At 42.5% G+C, this 17,356-nt stretch overlaps 1 protein-coding gene across 1 annotated transcript in view; it reads left to right on the top strand.

The window, feature by feature from the left end:
- The first annotated feature begins 616 nt into the window (after positions 1–616).
- RP2 (RP2 activator of ARL3 GTPase) overlaps positions 617–17,356 on the top strand; it is a 29,862-nt gene continuing 13,122 nt past the window's right edge. The window contains exons 1-3 of the mRNA XM_075852565.1: positions 617–880; positions 14,923–15,588; positions 17,110–17,224. Coding sequence (XP_075708680.1) covers positions 755–880; positions 14,923–15,588; positions 17,110–17,224 — 907 coding nt within the window. The 5' untranslated portion in view covers positions 617–754. The remainder of the gene's footprint in view (positions 881–14,922; positions 15,589–17,109; positions 17,225–17,356) is intronic.

Raw genomic sequence — 17,356 nt, 5'->3', positions numbered from 1 at the left:
GCCAGGGCTCCGTTCCGTCGGAGCTTTCCATTGGAACGGAGCCCTGACTGACACCATCTGAAACCGTAGGTTTCCGTTTCCATCACTATTGATTTAAATGGTGACGGATCCGGTGCCAATGGTTTCAGTTTGTCTCCTTTGCGCAAGGGTTCCGTCATTTTCGTAGTCGACTACGCTATTCATCCTGTCAAAACGACGGAACCCTTGCGCAACGGAGACAAATATTTTCGTGTGGATCCTAACGGAGCCTCCAACATAGATGTGATACTTTCTGCTTGTCGATAACATAAAATGAGAAAACGTTACAGATTCTGCACATCCATACATATTAAGAGGTGGCAAATAGCAGAAAGGATTTAGAACAGATAATGAGAGGTGCTTTTTGGGGCTTGCCTACAAATATACATGTATCTGTAAACGGATGACCATTAGCTGCAGGGGGGGGGGGGGGGGGGGAATAGCCCTGATAAGCTTGCTGTCCTAATGTTATTAATAAAGCTAAGTATAAAAAAAAAATCGTGACAGCAGGAAGTTACGCTCGTCCAATGGATGTGCGCGGCCGTTTACAAGACATAATAAACAGATCTGTTGCTGGGCAGCGGTGGAGCGTGCGCGGTCTCGCTAATCTGGCGTGCTCGCGCTGCTCGTCCATGTAGTAGATACAGCGTTCGCTGGAAGTGGGCATTGCGGCTTGGAAGAGTACCCCAGACCTACCGATCCCCCTCACTCACCTCCTCCTCCCCGTGTCTTGAAGATGGGTTGTTGCTTCTCCAAACAAGCGAAAAGGAAGGAGAGCTCTAAAGATTCCGCAGCTGGAGAGCAGCTACAACAAGTGGATGGAGGGGAGAGCAAGCAGTACAGCTGGGATAAGAGGGAGAAGGTGAGCTCTACCTGTATGCAAGGGGCTGTCCTGGAGGCGTACTCTGATCTAGGTTGTGTGTTGTGGCCCCTGTAGGTGATATCTGCCGTGTGTAGCTGAGCGCTTCATTTATATAGTCTACATCCAGATCTAGGTGTGTCCCAGCAGTCTGTGTCATGAGAACACAAGGGTCCTTTTTCTTTGCCATAATGAGTATTGTATGAGCTGATTTCTAGACTACAAATACAATGTCTGGAAACGTTGAAATTGAGAGTAAAGGGCTTTCCTCAGAAACCATGTACTAGATCTCCAATCAAAGCCTGTGTTTCTACAGACTGGCATCTCTACTGACCACGGCTGCCTGTCAAAACGTGTAGACAGGTGGTTGTACATGACAGATCATTGTAAATGAGGGAACCTGTGTGTTACCCTAATCCAGTTGAAAGAGGATGAAACAGCCCACAAGCTTCACTCCTGTAATGTGTGCTAATGAGGCTCTTTATGGTGACCCCCCCCCCCCATAGACTGTTTACCAGCTCTTCTTGCTACTAGTGAGTCTGAGGCTACGTTTCACATCTGTATCCGAGGTTACGTTAGGGGCCTCAGATTCCATTGTTTTTGCCAACGGAACCTGCCAAAGTCAATGGGTTCTGTCGGCTGCCGTTTATTTCCATCATGCGACTGATCTGGTTTTTCGTTGTTCTGCCCCACAGGCATGTTACACAGCCAATAACAAAGTTATCTCTAGCGACCAGGAAAAATTATGAAATCTTAATGTAGGGCTGGGCGATTTTTGCCAAAGAATAAAATCTAGATATATTTTTTTCAACCCTAGGGGGGATTTTCAATTTGAATTTCTATTTTTCTTATTACTGTCAAACTGAAAAAAATACCAAGAGATCGTTTAATAAATTATTATTTTATATAAATAACTTTTTAACATATTACTATTATCATTCTACGTAACTTCACAACTTTTAACCTCTGCAAATACTTTCTCAGAAATACTATTGGAAAAATGTATATCTAATTGATTATAGTTTCTGTGTTCCCCGGTAGGGAACAGGTTAACAATCTATAATCCATGATGCGCTGCGTGGACTAACATCCCCCTCTGCCCGTCACCACCTCAGCCGGTCTCTGACATTGCAGGCGAGAGCAGTGTAAAATTGCAGCAGGGCCAGGCAGATCGCGCCGAGCGGGCACTCTGGGGAGAGATTACATTAGTGTGTGCAGGACCCTGTGCAGTGCCGGCCCCACGATGGAGGTTTAAATACATGACACTAAGGCCCGATTCACACGATCGTTAAACTGATCAATTGGCAGTTCTTCATGTCCATTTTGCATCAGTGTCTCCAAATGGATTTCCTTGGTCAGGGTTTTTTGTCCCGATCACCTGAAAACACCACAGTGCCCATGTAGATAGTGCCGCAGTACCCCCCCTCCTTGTATATCACAACACCAGCACCCCCACATGTAGATCGCCACCCCACCCACCCTTGTAGATCGCAGCAACCCACCTCATCCTTCTTGTAGATAGCGGCCACTGTAGCTGAATCCCTGGCCAGAGGTTGCCAACACTTTGACCAGGGATACAGCTCCTAGTGGGAGCTACAGTGGCGCTTTCTACAAGAGAGGGAGGGGGGTGTGATCTGCAAGGAGGGGTAGAATATACAGTGTGATGTGGCTATATATACTAGGAGTCTCTGCATCTGCACGGAACTACTGTTCCGTACTGTATAATTTTGTTCACTACAGAACAGCAAGTTCTGTAGTGAAGCAGAGACAGAACGGGCGCAGCGTGTCAGACGGGGCAGATCTGTCAGTGACGAGGCGGCAGGGGGGAGCTTTCTCCTGCAGCACAGCGAGACTAAAAAAATCAATTTAACGATTCTGTTCAACTGAATTGTCAGAGGCCTTGAGGGCGAATTAATCAAATGAATTTGATCGCCCAGCCCTACCTCAACAATATCTGCTTCAACTGCTTTCTAAGGGTATGTTCACACGGCCTATTTTCAACCGTTTTTTGGGCCTTAAGCACCCACGAAAAACGGCAGAAATTATGGGGGCTGAACGCCTCCAAACATCTGCCCACTGATTTAAATTTGAAAAACTGTGTTTCGTTCCCACGGTGCGGTTTTTTACGCGCAGTTTGTAAAAACGACTCGTAAGAAAACACCCCGTAAAAAAAGTGCATGTCACTTCTTGAGCCGTTTTTCAATGACTCAATAGAAAAACAGCTCCAAAAACTGCCGCAAATTGCATAAAAAAACAGCTGAAAAGCAGGGGCAGTTTTCGCTTGAAAACCACTCCGTATTTTACAGTAGTTTTTGGTTTGCCATGTGAACGTAGCCTAACTGTTAGGCTACATTCACACGAATGTGTTTTTGCGGCTGCAATTCCCCCGAAAATCCACGTGGAGAATTGCGGCCCCATTCATTTCTTTGGGGCCATGCACACGACCGTAGTTTTTGCGGTCTTTGCATGGCCCGGGAACCCGCACCGCAGAAAGAACGGGCATGTCCTATTATGGACATCTTCTGCGGTCCGGGCTCATTGAAAACAATGACGGCGGCTATGTGCATGTCGTACGATTTGCGGGCGGCCCGCGGCTGACAGTCCGCAGCCGGCCGACCCGAAAATCACGGCCGTGCACACGGCTACGGTCGTGTGCATGAGGCCTTACCAGTAACCAAGACAGAGCGAGTAATGTTAAAGTGTTTGCTAGCAGATATGTAACTATAAAACTAGCAACAGAGTAATATCGTGTAGGCTCACCTGAATCTAACGTTGTTTTCCTTTTTCACGTGGGTGGCTCCTTTGCAGAGAAAATCACTTTATTCAATATATGCAAATTAGCATTTTGAAGCAACGAGTTGGCGCAATGATTGTAATATTATTCAGAACTCACAAGCCTTCTAAGCGATCCTGATTTTCCAAGAGGGCTTCCTAAACTGAAATCTGCATTTTGGCCTCCTGATCATTGCTTTTGTATGGGGACATTTCATCCAATGTTTTGGGGACATTCCAAGCCCTCATTAGAAGGGTCTCCATACTGACTGATGAGACAACTGGTAAATTTAACAATTCCTTGATATGCGGTAGGCATTTGTTTAGGCCCCATGCACACGACCGTAGTAATTACAAATAATCTGCGGACCCATTCATTCCTAGAGGCCATGCACGCATTTTTGTATGTTTACGAATGTGTCGTAGAAATGATCCGCAAAATATAGAACGTGTCCTATTGTAGAAGTCTATGGGCACGTGCAAAATTACAGAGGTGCATCCGCAGCCGTCCATAAATGCAGAAGCTTTGCTATGCGACAGCAAGGGATTCCCCAAGGACATGTTGCCTGATTCATCATGTGACCTTTTCAAATAGTTCGATCATGTAGCATCCATGGCAGTCTCCCCTTTTTTTTTTTTTTTTTTGCGGATCAGTGAGTACGGATGCACTACGGGCTGTATTTGCGAACAGCATGCCAGATATGCGGGTGACTACAGATTCGTATTTGCAGTCAGTAAAAAAAACTCTACGGTCATGCGCATGGAGCCTTGCAATCATATTGGCTATAAGGACTCCTTCACACACACAAGATTTTGGACGTTTTAAACTGCATAAAAAAAAGCTTCTAAAAACGCTATCTTTTTTCAAATGTAACAATGGCTTTTTAGTGGAGTTTTTCATTTTGGCGTTATTTTGTACATGCGTCTTTATATGGCGTTTTTGAAGCTAATGAAGAAAATGCCATACCCAGAACGTGCTGCGTTTGGGGGAAAAAAATGCCACTTACCACAAATACCTCTAACTCCACAAACCAAAACGCAGTTGTGTTTAGTGCGTTTGATACTTTACTATAGACTTTACTGTAACATCTGGCCGCACTTAAAGGGGTTTTCCCACCAGGGACATTTATGACATATATCCACAGGATATGTCAGATGAGGGTCCCACGTCTGGGACCTGCATCTATCTCCAGAACGGGGCTCCCTAAACCCTGTTCTGTCAATCTGTGTTGCGGCAGAAGCAGGTGAATTCCGACTATAAAGAAGGAAACCGCGTAGCTCACCGTAAGTCCCATTGAATAGTAATTACGAAAACAGCCTAGCTTGCAAGCTACGCTGCTTCCGTAACTGCCATTTGCTACTTTGGGACTTACGAAAACAGCGTAGACCAGCGAGCTACGCTATTTTTTGTAACTCCCGACCATAAAGACCGGAAGTGGCCGGGAGGCAGCGAGAGCAAAATAAGGTAGAACAGGGTTTAGGGGGCCCCGTTCTAGAGGTATGTGCGGGTCTCAGAGGTGGGACAAGCATCGATCTGATATTTATGACCTATCCATTGGATATGTCAAATGTCCCTGGTGGGAAAATCTCCTTTAAAAATTGCAGCGAAAAACTCACAAAAATGCAGCAAAACGCTGTGTGTGCATTCAGCCTAAGATTGCCTATTAAGCCCCATAGACACAACTGTATTTTCATATATCCGAAACGTAAACGTGTATACGGAAGGGTGTCCGTAAATACGGTCCGTTTTGCATCCGTATTTGATCTGTGTATATATATATATATATATATATATATATGGATCCATTAAAAAGAGGGAGGCTGCAAATGATGTCACCAACATGTCACATAGCAACGCTTCCGTAAATACGGACTGTTTACGGATGCACATCCGTAGCCGTCCGTATTTACGGAAGCGCCCATAGGCTTCTATGGGAGAGTCCTTGCCGTAATTACGGGCAAGAATAGGACAGGTTCTATAGTTTGTTTTTTTTTTTGTTTGTTTTTTTTAGCACGGACACCCATCAGTAAAAATACTGAAAGGTGTCCGTGGCCAATTGAAATGAATGGGTCCGTAATTACAGATGAAATATACGGTCGTGCGCATGAGGCCTTAGGCCTCATGCACACAACCGTAAAAAATCTCCGTAATTGCGGACCGTAATACGGTCCGCAATTACGGACCCATTCAGTTGTATTTGCTGCGGACACCTTTCCATATGGCTACAGATAGGTGTCCGTGCTGTAAAACTGTACTGCAAAAACTTTGTATGGGAGAACGGGCCAAAAATGCGGGCTACGGCCAGCTGTGCCCGCAATCGTGGGCCGTGATTACGGGCACGACCGTGTGCATGAGGCCTAATACAGTATGTAAAATACACTTTCAAAACCATTTTTGTGTGTGTGTGTTAGTGTGTGTGTGTTAGTGTGTTAAAAACATGGCAGATTTTATTCTGGCCAATACATCAATTCTCATGTGCTGCTGTAGATGGTGAATGTTTACCTCACTGATTCAAGTGGTAAAGTGAAAAATCTAAAACCTAACCATAACCTGGTGCCCCAAAAAAATTTTAAAAAAATATTGTACAGGCTCCACGTGTTTTCCAATTTGTATTCTATAGAGGTTTGGCTATAATGAAATCCATCTTGTAAGTGAAACTAACAACTGAGGAACGGTCTGTTAATTTTGTCTTTGTTCCCCATTTAGGGTATTAACACACACTGCAACACACTGGTGCGTTTTTTTTTGGCTGAATTCCACTGCGCAAATTATCGCATATACTTACCCCCCCGACGATACGATTGCCGAGTGTCTGTGTCTCTAATGGCAGCCGGGGGCCTAATAAAGGCCCCCAGGTATGCCTGTGGTGAATGCCTGCTAGGTCATGCCGCAGGCATGACCTAGCAGATGCCTGTCCGTTTTAAACGGACAGGCAGTAATACACTGCAATACAAAAGTATTTCAGTGTATTATAATAGCGATCGGAGAATCGCATATTAAAGTCCCCTAGAGGGACTAGTAAAAAAGTTTAATAAAGTTAATTTAAAAAAAATGTGAAAAAAAATGAAAAACCCACTTTTTCCCCTTACAAACTGCTTTTACTATTAAAAAACCAAAATAAAGTAAAAAAGTTACACATATTTGGTATCGCCGTGTCCGTAACGACCCAGACTATAAAGCTATTTACTTAAACCGCACGGTGAACGCTGTAAAAAACGACGGAAAAATTGCTGTGTTCTGTGAATCCTGACTAAAAAAATGTGATTAAAAAGTGATCAAAAAGTCGCATCTACTCCAAAATGGTACCAATAAAAACGACAAGTTGTCCCGTAAAAAAAAAGCCCTCATACAACTGCATCGGCGAAAAAATAAAAACGTTACGGCTCTTCAAATATCGAGACACAAAAACAAATAATTTTGAAAAAAAAGCGTTTTTACTGTGTAAAATTAGTAAAACATACAAAAACTATACAAATTTTGTATCGTTGCAATTGTAACAACCCGCTGAATAAACTTATTGTGTTATTTATACCACACGGTAAACGGCGTAGATTTAGGACGCAAAAAAAGGGTGGCGAAATTTCGGATTTTTTTCTATTTCCCCCCCCCCCCCCCCCCGACCTAAAAAAGTTAATAAAAGTTAATCAATAAATAATATGTACCTCAAAATGTGCTATTAAAAAATACAACTTGTCCCGCGAAAAACGAGACCTTATACAGCTATGTCGACGCAAAAATAAAAAGGTTATAGCTCTTGGAATGCGACGATAGAAAAACTTTAAAAATAGCTTGGTCATTAAAGGGAACCTGTCACCAGCATTTCACCTATTGAACTTTACTTCTCCCTCACTGGCCGCTGCTATAAAAAGTTCATTACCGTTATCCCCTCTCCTAAACTCCTCTTCCGACTGTAAATATCGGTCTGCAAACGTTTTGCGCCTTTTATCGTAATTATGCGGTGTCCCTTTGTGCGCACACACCAGAAGAGGACATCAATGCACAAAGCGTGGGATTTTGTGTGCTGGGGGAAGGCGAGGAGCTGTCAATCAAAAGTAAGGAGGCCGGTAAACTCGGAAAGACTTGAGGAATGAAGATATGACTCTTTCCAAACGAAGATTTGACTCTTTTTTTTTCAAATGAAGATCTGACTCTTTTCTGCTCATTAGCATACGGTGTGGGAACACTAAAAAGCTAAATACTAAAGCTACAGAGCCGACTAAGAAGATAATTATAGGTTATATAGAAATGATTTTTCACCCACTACCACCAGGTATAGTCGGTTTAATAGGTGAAATGCTGGTGACAGGTTCCCTTTAAGGTCTAAAATAGGCTGGTCATTAAGGGGTTAAAGGGTATCTGCTCCCAGTCAGAGCAATATAAATTTAAAAACAAAAACAAAACTCATGCATCTACTACATATCGTTAGCAGATGAAGTCAATCAAATATCTTGTTCAAATGTTTTTTTTTCTTAACACTGGTATCCCGGTTCTGAGCGCACACAGCTGGTTTCCTGAATCGGGACAAGTCGGTGTCGTTTCAGCGATACGCTGAAAACGACAGATTCCTTGATCCCCTCATCTAAGTGTAGCCTGAATGCGCTGTAGTGCATGTGCAGTTGAACGAGTCCGTGTGACAACTAGTCCGCTCACTGACCATGTGTCGGAGCAACCGCGCACAAGCTCAGCAGCTCTGAAACATAACACTTGTTCAATGTACCTACTACAAATATACCATATGTGTTTTTTTTATTTTTTATTTATTATTATTTTAGACTCAACATATTTTGTTAAAAAAATATAATCTGTTCAATGACTAAGCTTTGTGTAATTTCCTTTTAAGAAAAAGCAGAACTGTAAATACTTGGGTCATGTGTTGCCAAACTACTGGACACACCTTAACCTAAATCTGTATAAAAATAAGTAACAAGTGTTGGGGGCATGCTGGGATATTTCCTTGATGATAACCATATTATAAAAGTGGTAGACACCTCACCCATCCCCTCCTTCCTTAAAGAGGCTCTGTCACCAGATTTTGCAACTCCGATCTGCTATTGCAGCAGATAGGTGCTGCAATGTAGATTACAGTAACGTTTTTATTTTTAAAAAACGAGCATTTTTGGCCAAGTTATGACCATTTTTGTAGTTATGCAAATGAGGCTTGCAAAAGTACAACTGGGCGTGTTGAAAAGTAAAAGTACAACTGTGCGTGTATTATGTGCGTACATCGGGGCGTGTTTACTACTTTTACTAGCTGGGCGTTCTGATGAGAAGTATCATCCACTTCTCTTCACAACGCCCAGCTTCTGGCAGTGCAGATCTGTGACGTCACTCACAGGTCCTGCATCGTGTCGGCACCAGAGGCTACAGTTGATTCTGCAGCAGCATCAGCATTTGCAGGTAAGTAGCTACATCGACTTACCTGCAAACGCCGATGCTGCTGCAGAATCAACTGTAGCCTCTGGTGCCGATGTGTCCTCGCTCGTCTGACACGATGCAGGACCTGTGAGTGACGACACAGCGTGATCTCTGGAGAACATGGCTGTGTCTGCACTGCCAGAAGCTGGGCGTTGTGAAGAGAAGTGGATGATACTTCTATACACAACGCCCAGCTAGTAAAAGTAGTAAACACGCCCCGATGTACGCACATAATACACGCCCAGTTGTACTTTTACTTTTCAACACGCCCAGTTGTACTTTTGCAAGCCTCATTTGCATAAATATGAAAATGGTCATAACTTGGCCAAAAATGCTCGTTTTTTAAAAATAAAAACGTTACTGTAATCTACATTGCAGCGCCTATCTGCTGCAATAGCAGATAGGGGTTGCAAAATCTGGTGACAGAGCCTCTTTAACTGTATGTGGTTTTATTCTACTATTGTATTAGTGCTTTGCACACCATCAAAGGGGTTTTCCACGTTCTGACAACTGATGACCTATCCACCGCTGCAAACATCTTGCCGGGATTTACGGCATCTTAAAGTCCCTAATATCACTGTCCGTATATGGATAGTGACGTCCAGGTCTACCTCTATTAGCGTAATCTCCTGCCACAGCATGGCTGCTCCTATAGGGAGCCCCTGACGTCACTGTCCATGTATGGACAGTGAAATCAGGGGCACCTCCTGGAGCGGATTCACCTGCCACAGCATGGCCGATGCTCTGATTGGGGATTCCGTTTCTAGAGGGAGCCCCAATGGCACTGTCTACAGGGGGGGGGGGTTGGCTCTATCTTCAAGGGGGTGTGGCACTATCTACAGTGCGCACCGTGGTAGTATGTGCACACTATCTCCATGGACACTGTAGTGTTTTCAGAAGGTTTGGACAAAAAAAGACCTGACAAATAAAAATTAAAAAAAATCGATTTTATGGATTTCATTTTTTTTTTTTTAAACTCATGAGAAACAGATGGCAAACTGGCAGACTGACTGGAAATGGATGAAAAGTTGGAGACACACTGATGCAAAGTGGCCATGAAAAACTAACAGTTGATCAGTGTTTAATGGCCATTTATTTTCACTGTCGTGTGAATGTAGCCCATGTATTTATATATCTTTATTAAGCACTATTGGGCATTATAGTGTATGGGGCAGCTATGGGCAATTATACTGTATGGAGGCCGCTAAGGGGGCATTTTCTGTATGGTGGCAGCTAAAGGGGTATTATACTGTGAGGGAATTTGTAGCCATTATACTATATGGGGGCATCTCTGTTGGTCTTATACTGTATGGGTACATCTACGGGGGCAATATACTCTATGGGGGCATTACAGTATTAAGGGAACTATTTGGCATTATACAGTGGGGGAAAGCTATAGGGGTATTATACTGTGTGTGGGGGGGTTCTATGGGGGCATTATACTGTGGGGAGGCACTATGGGAGCATTATACTGTGTGGGCTGAACCAGGTATGTATATAAGCGGGAATCTGGCAAGGTAAGAGGTTTGGCTTAAAAGGGAAGAAATTTGCTGCAGCAGTTGTCCCTTTTTGCGATACTTGAGAGTTGGGAGGTATGCAATAGAGCGCGTTTTTTTTTTTTGTTTTTTTTTTGTGAACACTTTAGTCAGTCCATTGTAAATGCTTTACAAAATATATATCTCCTTCAAATGTTAGTTATTTTTTTAGTTGCCGAATAAAAACTTTGGTTCCTACATGCTTATTCTAAGCCTGGAACCAGGGATGATATTTCCACAGGATATGCCATAAATGACTGAAAGATTGGAGTCCCAGAGGTCCCACCTATTGGAAAAACTGGGATCTCGATGCAAAGTGGCAGCCTGTTTTTACAAGCTTGGCCACCTGTACATTGACCACAATGACCACCACAGTCGTGTGGATATGTTATGACTATCTAAGACCTTTTGCACATGCCCTACTCGATGATCTGGGATTAATATGAAGTATGAAAGTTGTTGCTACAGATTCCCTCCTAACTGTAGGCAGCACGGAGGCTCAGTAGTTAGCACTGTTGGTTTGCAGCACTGGCATCCTGGGTTTGATTACGACCAAGTAGAACATTAGCATTAAGTTTGTATGTTCCCCTTTTGTTTGCATGGGTTTCCTCAAGGTACTTCGGTTTCCTCCCTCACTCCAAATCGTTCTAAGTTAATTGGCTTCCTTTAGGCTGGGTTCACACAACCTATTTTCAGACTTAAACGAGGCGTATTATGCCTCGTTTTACATCTGAAAATAAGGCTACAATACGTCGGCAAACATCTGCCCATTCATTTGAATGGGTTTGCCGACGTACTGTGCAGACGACCTGTAATTTACGCGTCGTCGTTTGACAGCTGTCAAATGACGACGCGTAAAATGACTGCCTCGTCAAAGAAGTGCAGGACACTTCTTTGAACATTTCTGGAGCCGTTTTCTCAGACTCCAATGAAAACCGCTCCAAAAACGGACGTAAAAAACGCTGCAAAAACGCTGCGAAAAACGCGAGTTGCTCAAAAAACGTCTGAAAATCAGGGCTGTTTTCCCTTGAAAACAGCTTCGTATTTTCAGACGTTTTTGGTCACTACGTGTGCACATACCCTAAGAATTAGCCCTAGTGTATTTGTGTCCGCAGTACGGTTCGATTGTGAGCAGGGAGTGAAGTAAATGTTCACAATTTCTCTTAAAGAGGCTCTGTCACCAGATTTTGCAACCCCTATCTGCTATTGCAGCAGATCGGCGCTGCAATGTAGATTACAGTAACGTTTTTATTTTTTAAAAACGAGCATTTTTGGCCAAGTTATGACCATTTTTGTATTTCTGCAAATGAGGCTTGCAAAAGTACAACTGGGCGTGTTTACAGTAAAAGTACAACTGGGCGTGTATTATGTGTGTACATCTGGGGGTTTTTACTTCTTTTACTAGCTGGGCGTTAGGAATGGGAGTGTATGATGCTGTCGAATCGGCATCATCCACTTCTGTTCGTTAACACCTAGCTTCTGCCAGTGCTGACACACAGCGTGTTCTCGAGAGATCACGCTGTGACGTCACTCACTTCCTGTCCCAGGTCCTGCATCGTGTCGGCCACATCGGCACCAGAGGCTACAGTTGATTCTGCAGCAGCATCAGCGTTTGCAGGTAAGCCGATGTAGCTACTTACCTGCAAACACCGATGCTGCTGCAGAATCAACTGTAGCCTCTGGTGCCGATGTGTCCTCGCTCGTCCGACACGATGCAGGACCTGGGGCAGGAAGTGAGTGACGACACAGCGTGATCTCTCGAACACGCTGTGTGTCTGCACTGCCAGAAGCTGGGCGTTCTGAAGAGAAGTGGATGATACTTCTCGTCAGAACGCCCAGCTAGTAAAAAAAGTAAACACGCCCCGATGTACACACATAATACACGCCCAGTTGGACTTTAGAAAGCCTCATTTGCATAAATACAAAAATGGTCATAACTTGGCCAAAAATGCTCATTTTTTTTAAAATAAAAACTTTACTCTTATCTACATTGCAGCGCCGATCTGCTGCAATAGCAGATAGGGGTTGCAAAATCTGGTGACAGAGCCTCTTTAATCGCTTCTGAATATGTTGTATTGGTGCTGTATAAGCGAGTAAAAATAGAGAAATGAGCCTGTGATGTGAGCTGTTGCTTTCCATGTTCTACCTCCAGTTTTGTAGTATGTATATAAAATGTGTCCTGTAAACCATGTTTCTATTTGCCTTCTTTGCATGTATGCTTGGCTGATATTTGGATAATTCTCATTAACCAAGTCTACAGGAATGTTCTTAGTCTAGTCACCAACTTGGTGAATGTTGTCTTTGTGAAAGTCAATCAAGGAGGTTACAGCTGAGTTGTCTTTGCACAGACCCCATAGCGTTATCCTGAGTGTATCTATGGAGGATGGCAGCCAAACTAGCTCAATAGGTGCATTCTCACATCTAAACCTCAAGTTAAAACTATGTATATGTTGTCTTGTTGCCGAATAAGTTTTATTAAGTAAGACTTGATAAATCGTGGAAATTCCCTTCCTGGTTAAAATTTCCAATGGCAAAATGTTCTATGTACACATCAGAGAGGGAAAGAAACCAAAAAACTGCAAATGCAAAGTAAGCAATGACAAATTGTTTTGTGGTTGTCATTGAAGTCGTCCGTCCCCCCCCCCCCCCCCCCTACAATGAAAGTTCTTCAAAATGGAGAGAAAAAGCGGGCATACAAAAACCACGTGTATACTAGATATACCACAATCGCATGGTCTCCCACTCATAGGGATGTAGTAGGCAGCACAGTGGCTCAGTGGTTAGCATTGTTCAAATCCCACCAAGGGCATCTGTATGTTCTCACCCTGTTTGCGTGGGTTTCCTCCCACACTCCAGAAATATACAGATATGGTAGATTGTGAGCCCCACTGGGGACGGTGAATGAGGACAACGTCTGTGCAGCGCTGCGGAATATGTTGGTTCGATATAAGTAATTGAATTATTAACAATGTATTTTCATTGTCTCCATTGGACATTCATTTTCCGTTGCAGAGGAAATGAATGGGAATCACTTTTTAAGTGTTCTTTAATTGAGAATTTCTATAGGTATCTGTTTTTTTTGTGGCAATTTCAATGAAGATATAGTTTTATACATACATAGACTTTGACTGCATTATATCAAGTGTGCGTGCTCTGCTATTTCCGTAACTCACAGAATCGAGAGCCGCGCGCACCCTCCCTCTCCACTATTTGCTTCCTGGAATCTGTGGCCACCTCACCACTCAGAACAAGTCGTGTGATCCCTGTTCTTGATATAAGTGCGGGTTCCAGATATCCAGTGGATATGCCATGAATATCTAAGCTGGGAAAAGCCCTTTAATGTTCGTGACTTATTTATTTTTTATATAGTAAACAAATTTACTATAATTTCAAAGCGGTGTAAATTATAGCAGAAATAAGCACCAATTCCTAGCTGGCGTAAATTTCACTCTGAGGGGGGTAATAAGGTAAACCTCCATCCCCCCACTGTTCAAACTACCCAGCCCCCACAATTTAAAAACCAAATTTACTCACTGCTCCACTTCTCCCCCCTCAAATCTTTTAACAGGTTGTGGCGCATACAAGGTACTGACACCGGGCAGCATCAGGACGTTGTATGTGATGTAGCACTCAGGACCTTGTATGTGATGTAGCACTCAGGACCTTGTATGTGATGTAGCACTCAGGACGTTGAGTGCTATGTCGCATATCATTTCTCCAGATGAACATAAGGGTATGTTCACACGCTAGCTGTCATTTACGTGTGAAAAGGCAGACTGTTTTCAAGAGAAAACAGCTGCCTCGTTTCACACGTAAATGCTCCTCGCATTTTGCGAGCCGTATGAGACGCTCGTAAATCTTGAGCTGTGCTTCATTGAGTTGAATGAAGAACAGCTCAAATTACGTGGCAAAGAAGTGCCCTGCACTTCTTTGCCGAGGCAGTCCATTTACGCGTCGTCGTTTGACAGCTGTCAAACGACGACGGGTAAATTACAGGTTGTCTGCACAGTACGTCGGCAAACCCATTCAAATGAATGGGCAGATGTTTGCCGACGTATTGCAGCACTATTTTCAGGCGTAAAACAAGGCATAATACGCCTCGTTTACGTCTGAAAATAGGTTGTGTGAACCCAGCCTTATAGTTAAAGATATGCTACATAAGGTCTGAGTTGCCGCAGCGCGAGTTCCAAACTGTGTGTTTATAGCACTAAGGCCACTACCTAATCATTTAAAAAAATAAAAATAAAAAAAAAGCATGTACTTTGACTGTGCATATTCTTTTCAGTTTGAAAAACTAAATATTGTCATTTTATAACCCACAGGTGGACCCAAAGGACTATATGTTTAATGGCCTCAAAGATCAAACCATAGGACGGTTGCCAGATAAAGTTGCAGGTCAACAATTTGTCATACAGGAATGTGAGAACTGCAATATCTATATTTTTGATCACTCGGCTACCATCACAATTGATGATTGTATAAACTGCCGCATATTCATGGGGCCTATTAAAGGCAGCGTGTTCTTCCGTGACTGTAAGGATTGTAAATGCATTGTAGCTTGTCAGCAGTTTCGCACAAGGGATTGCAGAAAAATGGATATATTCTTGTGCTGTTCTACTCAACCCATCATAGAATCTTCCACCGGCATGAAATTTGGATGTTTCCAGTTCTATTATCCAGAACTAGCTGCACAGTTTAAGGATGCTGGTTTAAGTATCTTCAACAACACGTGGAGCAACATCCATGACTTTACCCCAGTGTCTGGAGAGACCAACTGGAGTCTTCTTCCCAGTGACTATGGAATCCAGGATTATGTTCCCCTACCTGACAATGAGGAACTGAAAGCTGTACGGGTTTCCATGGATGTTAACAGGAGCATTGTCCCTTTCACTTGGGGACAGAGACAGAAGAAAAGCGATGAGTCCTGTTTAGTGGTTTTCTTTTCTGGAGATTACACCATAGCAAATGCCCGAAAGATGATTGACGAGGTAATTGGCTAGCAACACCTCCAAGGGAGTTTTTCCAGGTTCCAAATACATTTTTAAATATACTTGCCATAGTGGTTCCCTTCTCTCTCCAGGTAGATTTCAATGACCTTATGTAGCATCTGTAATTGAATTTCTTAAAAAACAAACGCATCGGAGTCTAGAGACCTTCTAGTCTGCTTCACATTGCCAGACAGGTTATATTTAAGTGATGCTTCGCTTTAAACTGGCAGTTATGCTTGGTTGTGGCTAGTGCAAATTGTCAATTAAATTAGGTTAATTGGTTGATTTAGTAGCTAATGGGGCAATTACTTTTTCACACAGGGGCAGTTAGGGCTGAACAGCATTTTTCTTTCAATAAATGAAATGATTTACTTGGGCTATCTTTGTCTATTAAAAGTAATTTGAAACTTTCAAGTGTGACGCGTAAGCAAAAATAGAAGAAACTGGGAAGGTGGGAAAAAAACAAAACTATCACAGCACTCTATATAACATATTAGAACATGAAAATGGTTTGATTAAAGCAGACTTTAATACTATAGAAAAACAAAAAGCTAGTAAAAATATATATATATATAATAGTTTAATTGATGTAAATATATGAAGTAAGGTAGAAGACCATTACCAAACATAGTGCACGTTAAAGAAATACAATTTAAAATACAACCTGGCCAGATGTGTATATATAAAGTACCAGAAACAAATTAGGGCAATGAACATTCAATATTCATACAGGAAAAATACCCCCACATACACATACAATAATATCGTAAAACAATGTGTACGGGACATAGATGTACTAATATACAGGATAGAATCGCAGGGTTAAAGAATTGTAGTGGTATAGAAGCCCTGCAAAGAACATGAATTCATTCAGATGTAATCTAACTACATAAAGTAGTCGAGGAACAACCATTTCCTAAGAATACATAAGACCGATTTGACTATCCACTTTATTAAAATTTCAAGGAGCATATAATTCACAAGCAATCCCTTTTCAAGGAGCGAATCCCATTACGTCCACGATATTTGAAGGGGACAATATACAAACGCCTTTATCTGCCATAAACCCCATTTAATACACGTGGTGATTTTATTTCTAGTTTAGCCTGTTACTGAAGTGTTGGGTGGGATTAGGAAAAAAAGGGTCCTGCTCCCCCCCCCCCCCCCCCCCCATCCTAAGCTGCAATACCAGCCCATGGACGAGAGGTTTCTGTGGGGAAAAAAGCTGTAAAGTTTACCTAATCTCATACTATCCCTTTAAAATGGCTTCATCTTGGATGATATCAGGAAATAGCATTACAAGTTATTCCACAATTTTTGTTTTCTTAGCCACTCACTTTCATAGTGGGACTATTTTGAAAAGCGATTCCTAGCAAGGCATTATGAATCTACTCCTGCTGCTATTTATACAATTCCATGATATGAACCATAGTCTCATTATGTTGTTTTATTCAAGTGAAGCATCTGATCATTTTTATATTTTGTTTTTGGTGGTTCTAACTTTTTCAATCTAATTTTCAGATGATTGGCAAGGGTTTATCGCTCATTCAAACTAAAGAGGTTGCAATGAAACCGGAAGACGCAAAAAGAGTTTTTAAAGAACGAGCCACAGAGTTTCTACCTTTATTAGAACAAGGTATGGCCATTAAAGTTGAAAAATATATGTTTTTATTATTGAATTCCAGTATAGGTTGAGTCAGAATTTCTCATAAGAGTTTGTGTGCCAGATACAATTCTGAGATGGTCATGCTTGAGACATCCAGTGGCA

This window comes from Rhinoderma darwinii, chromosome 2, assembly GCF_050947455.1.
Source record: "Rhinoderma darwinii isolate aRhiDar2 chromosome 2, aRhiDar2.hap1, whole genome shotgun sequence".
NCBI lineage: Eukaryota > Metazoa > Chordata > Amphibia > Anura > Rhinodermatidae > Rhinoderma > Rhinoderma darwinii.
The sequence above is the reverse complement of the archived record's forward strand: the minus strand, read 5'-3'. Positions and strand labels throughout refer to the sequence as shown.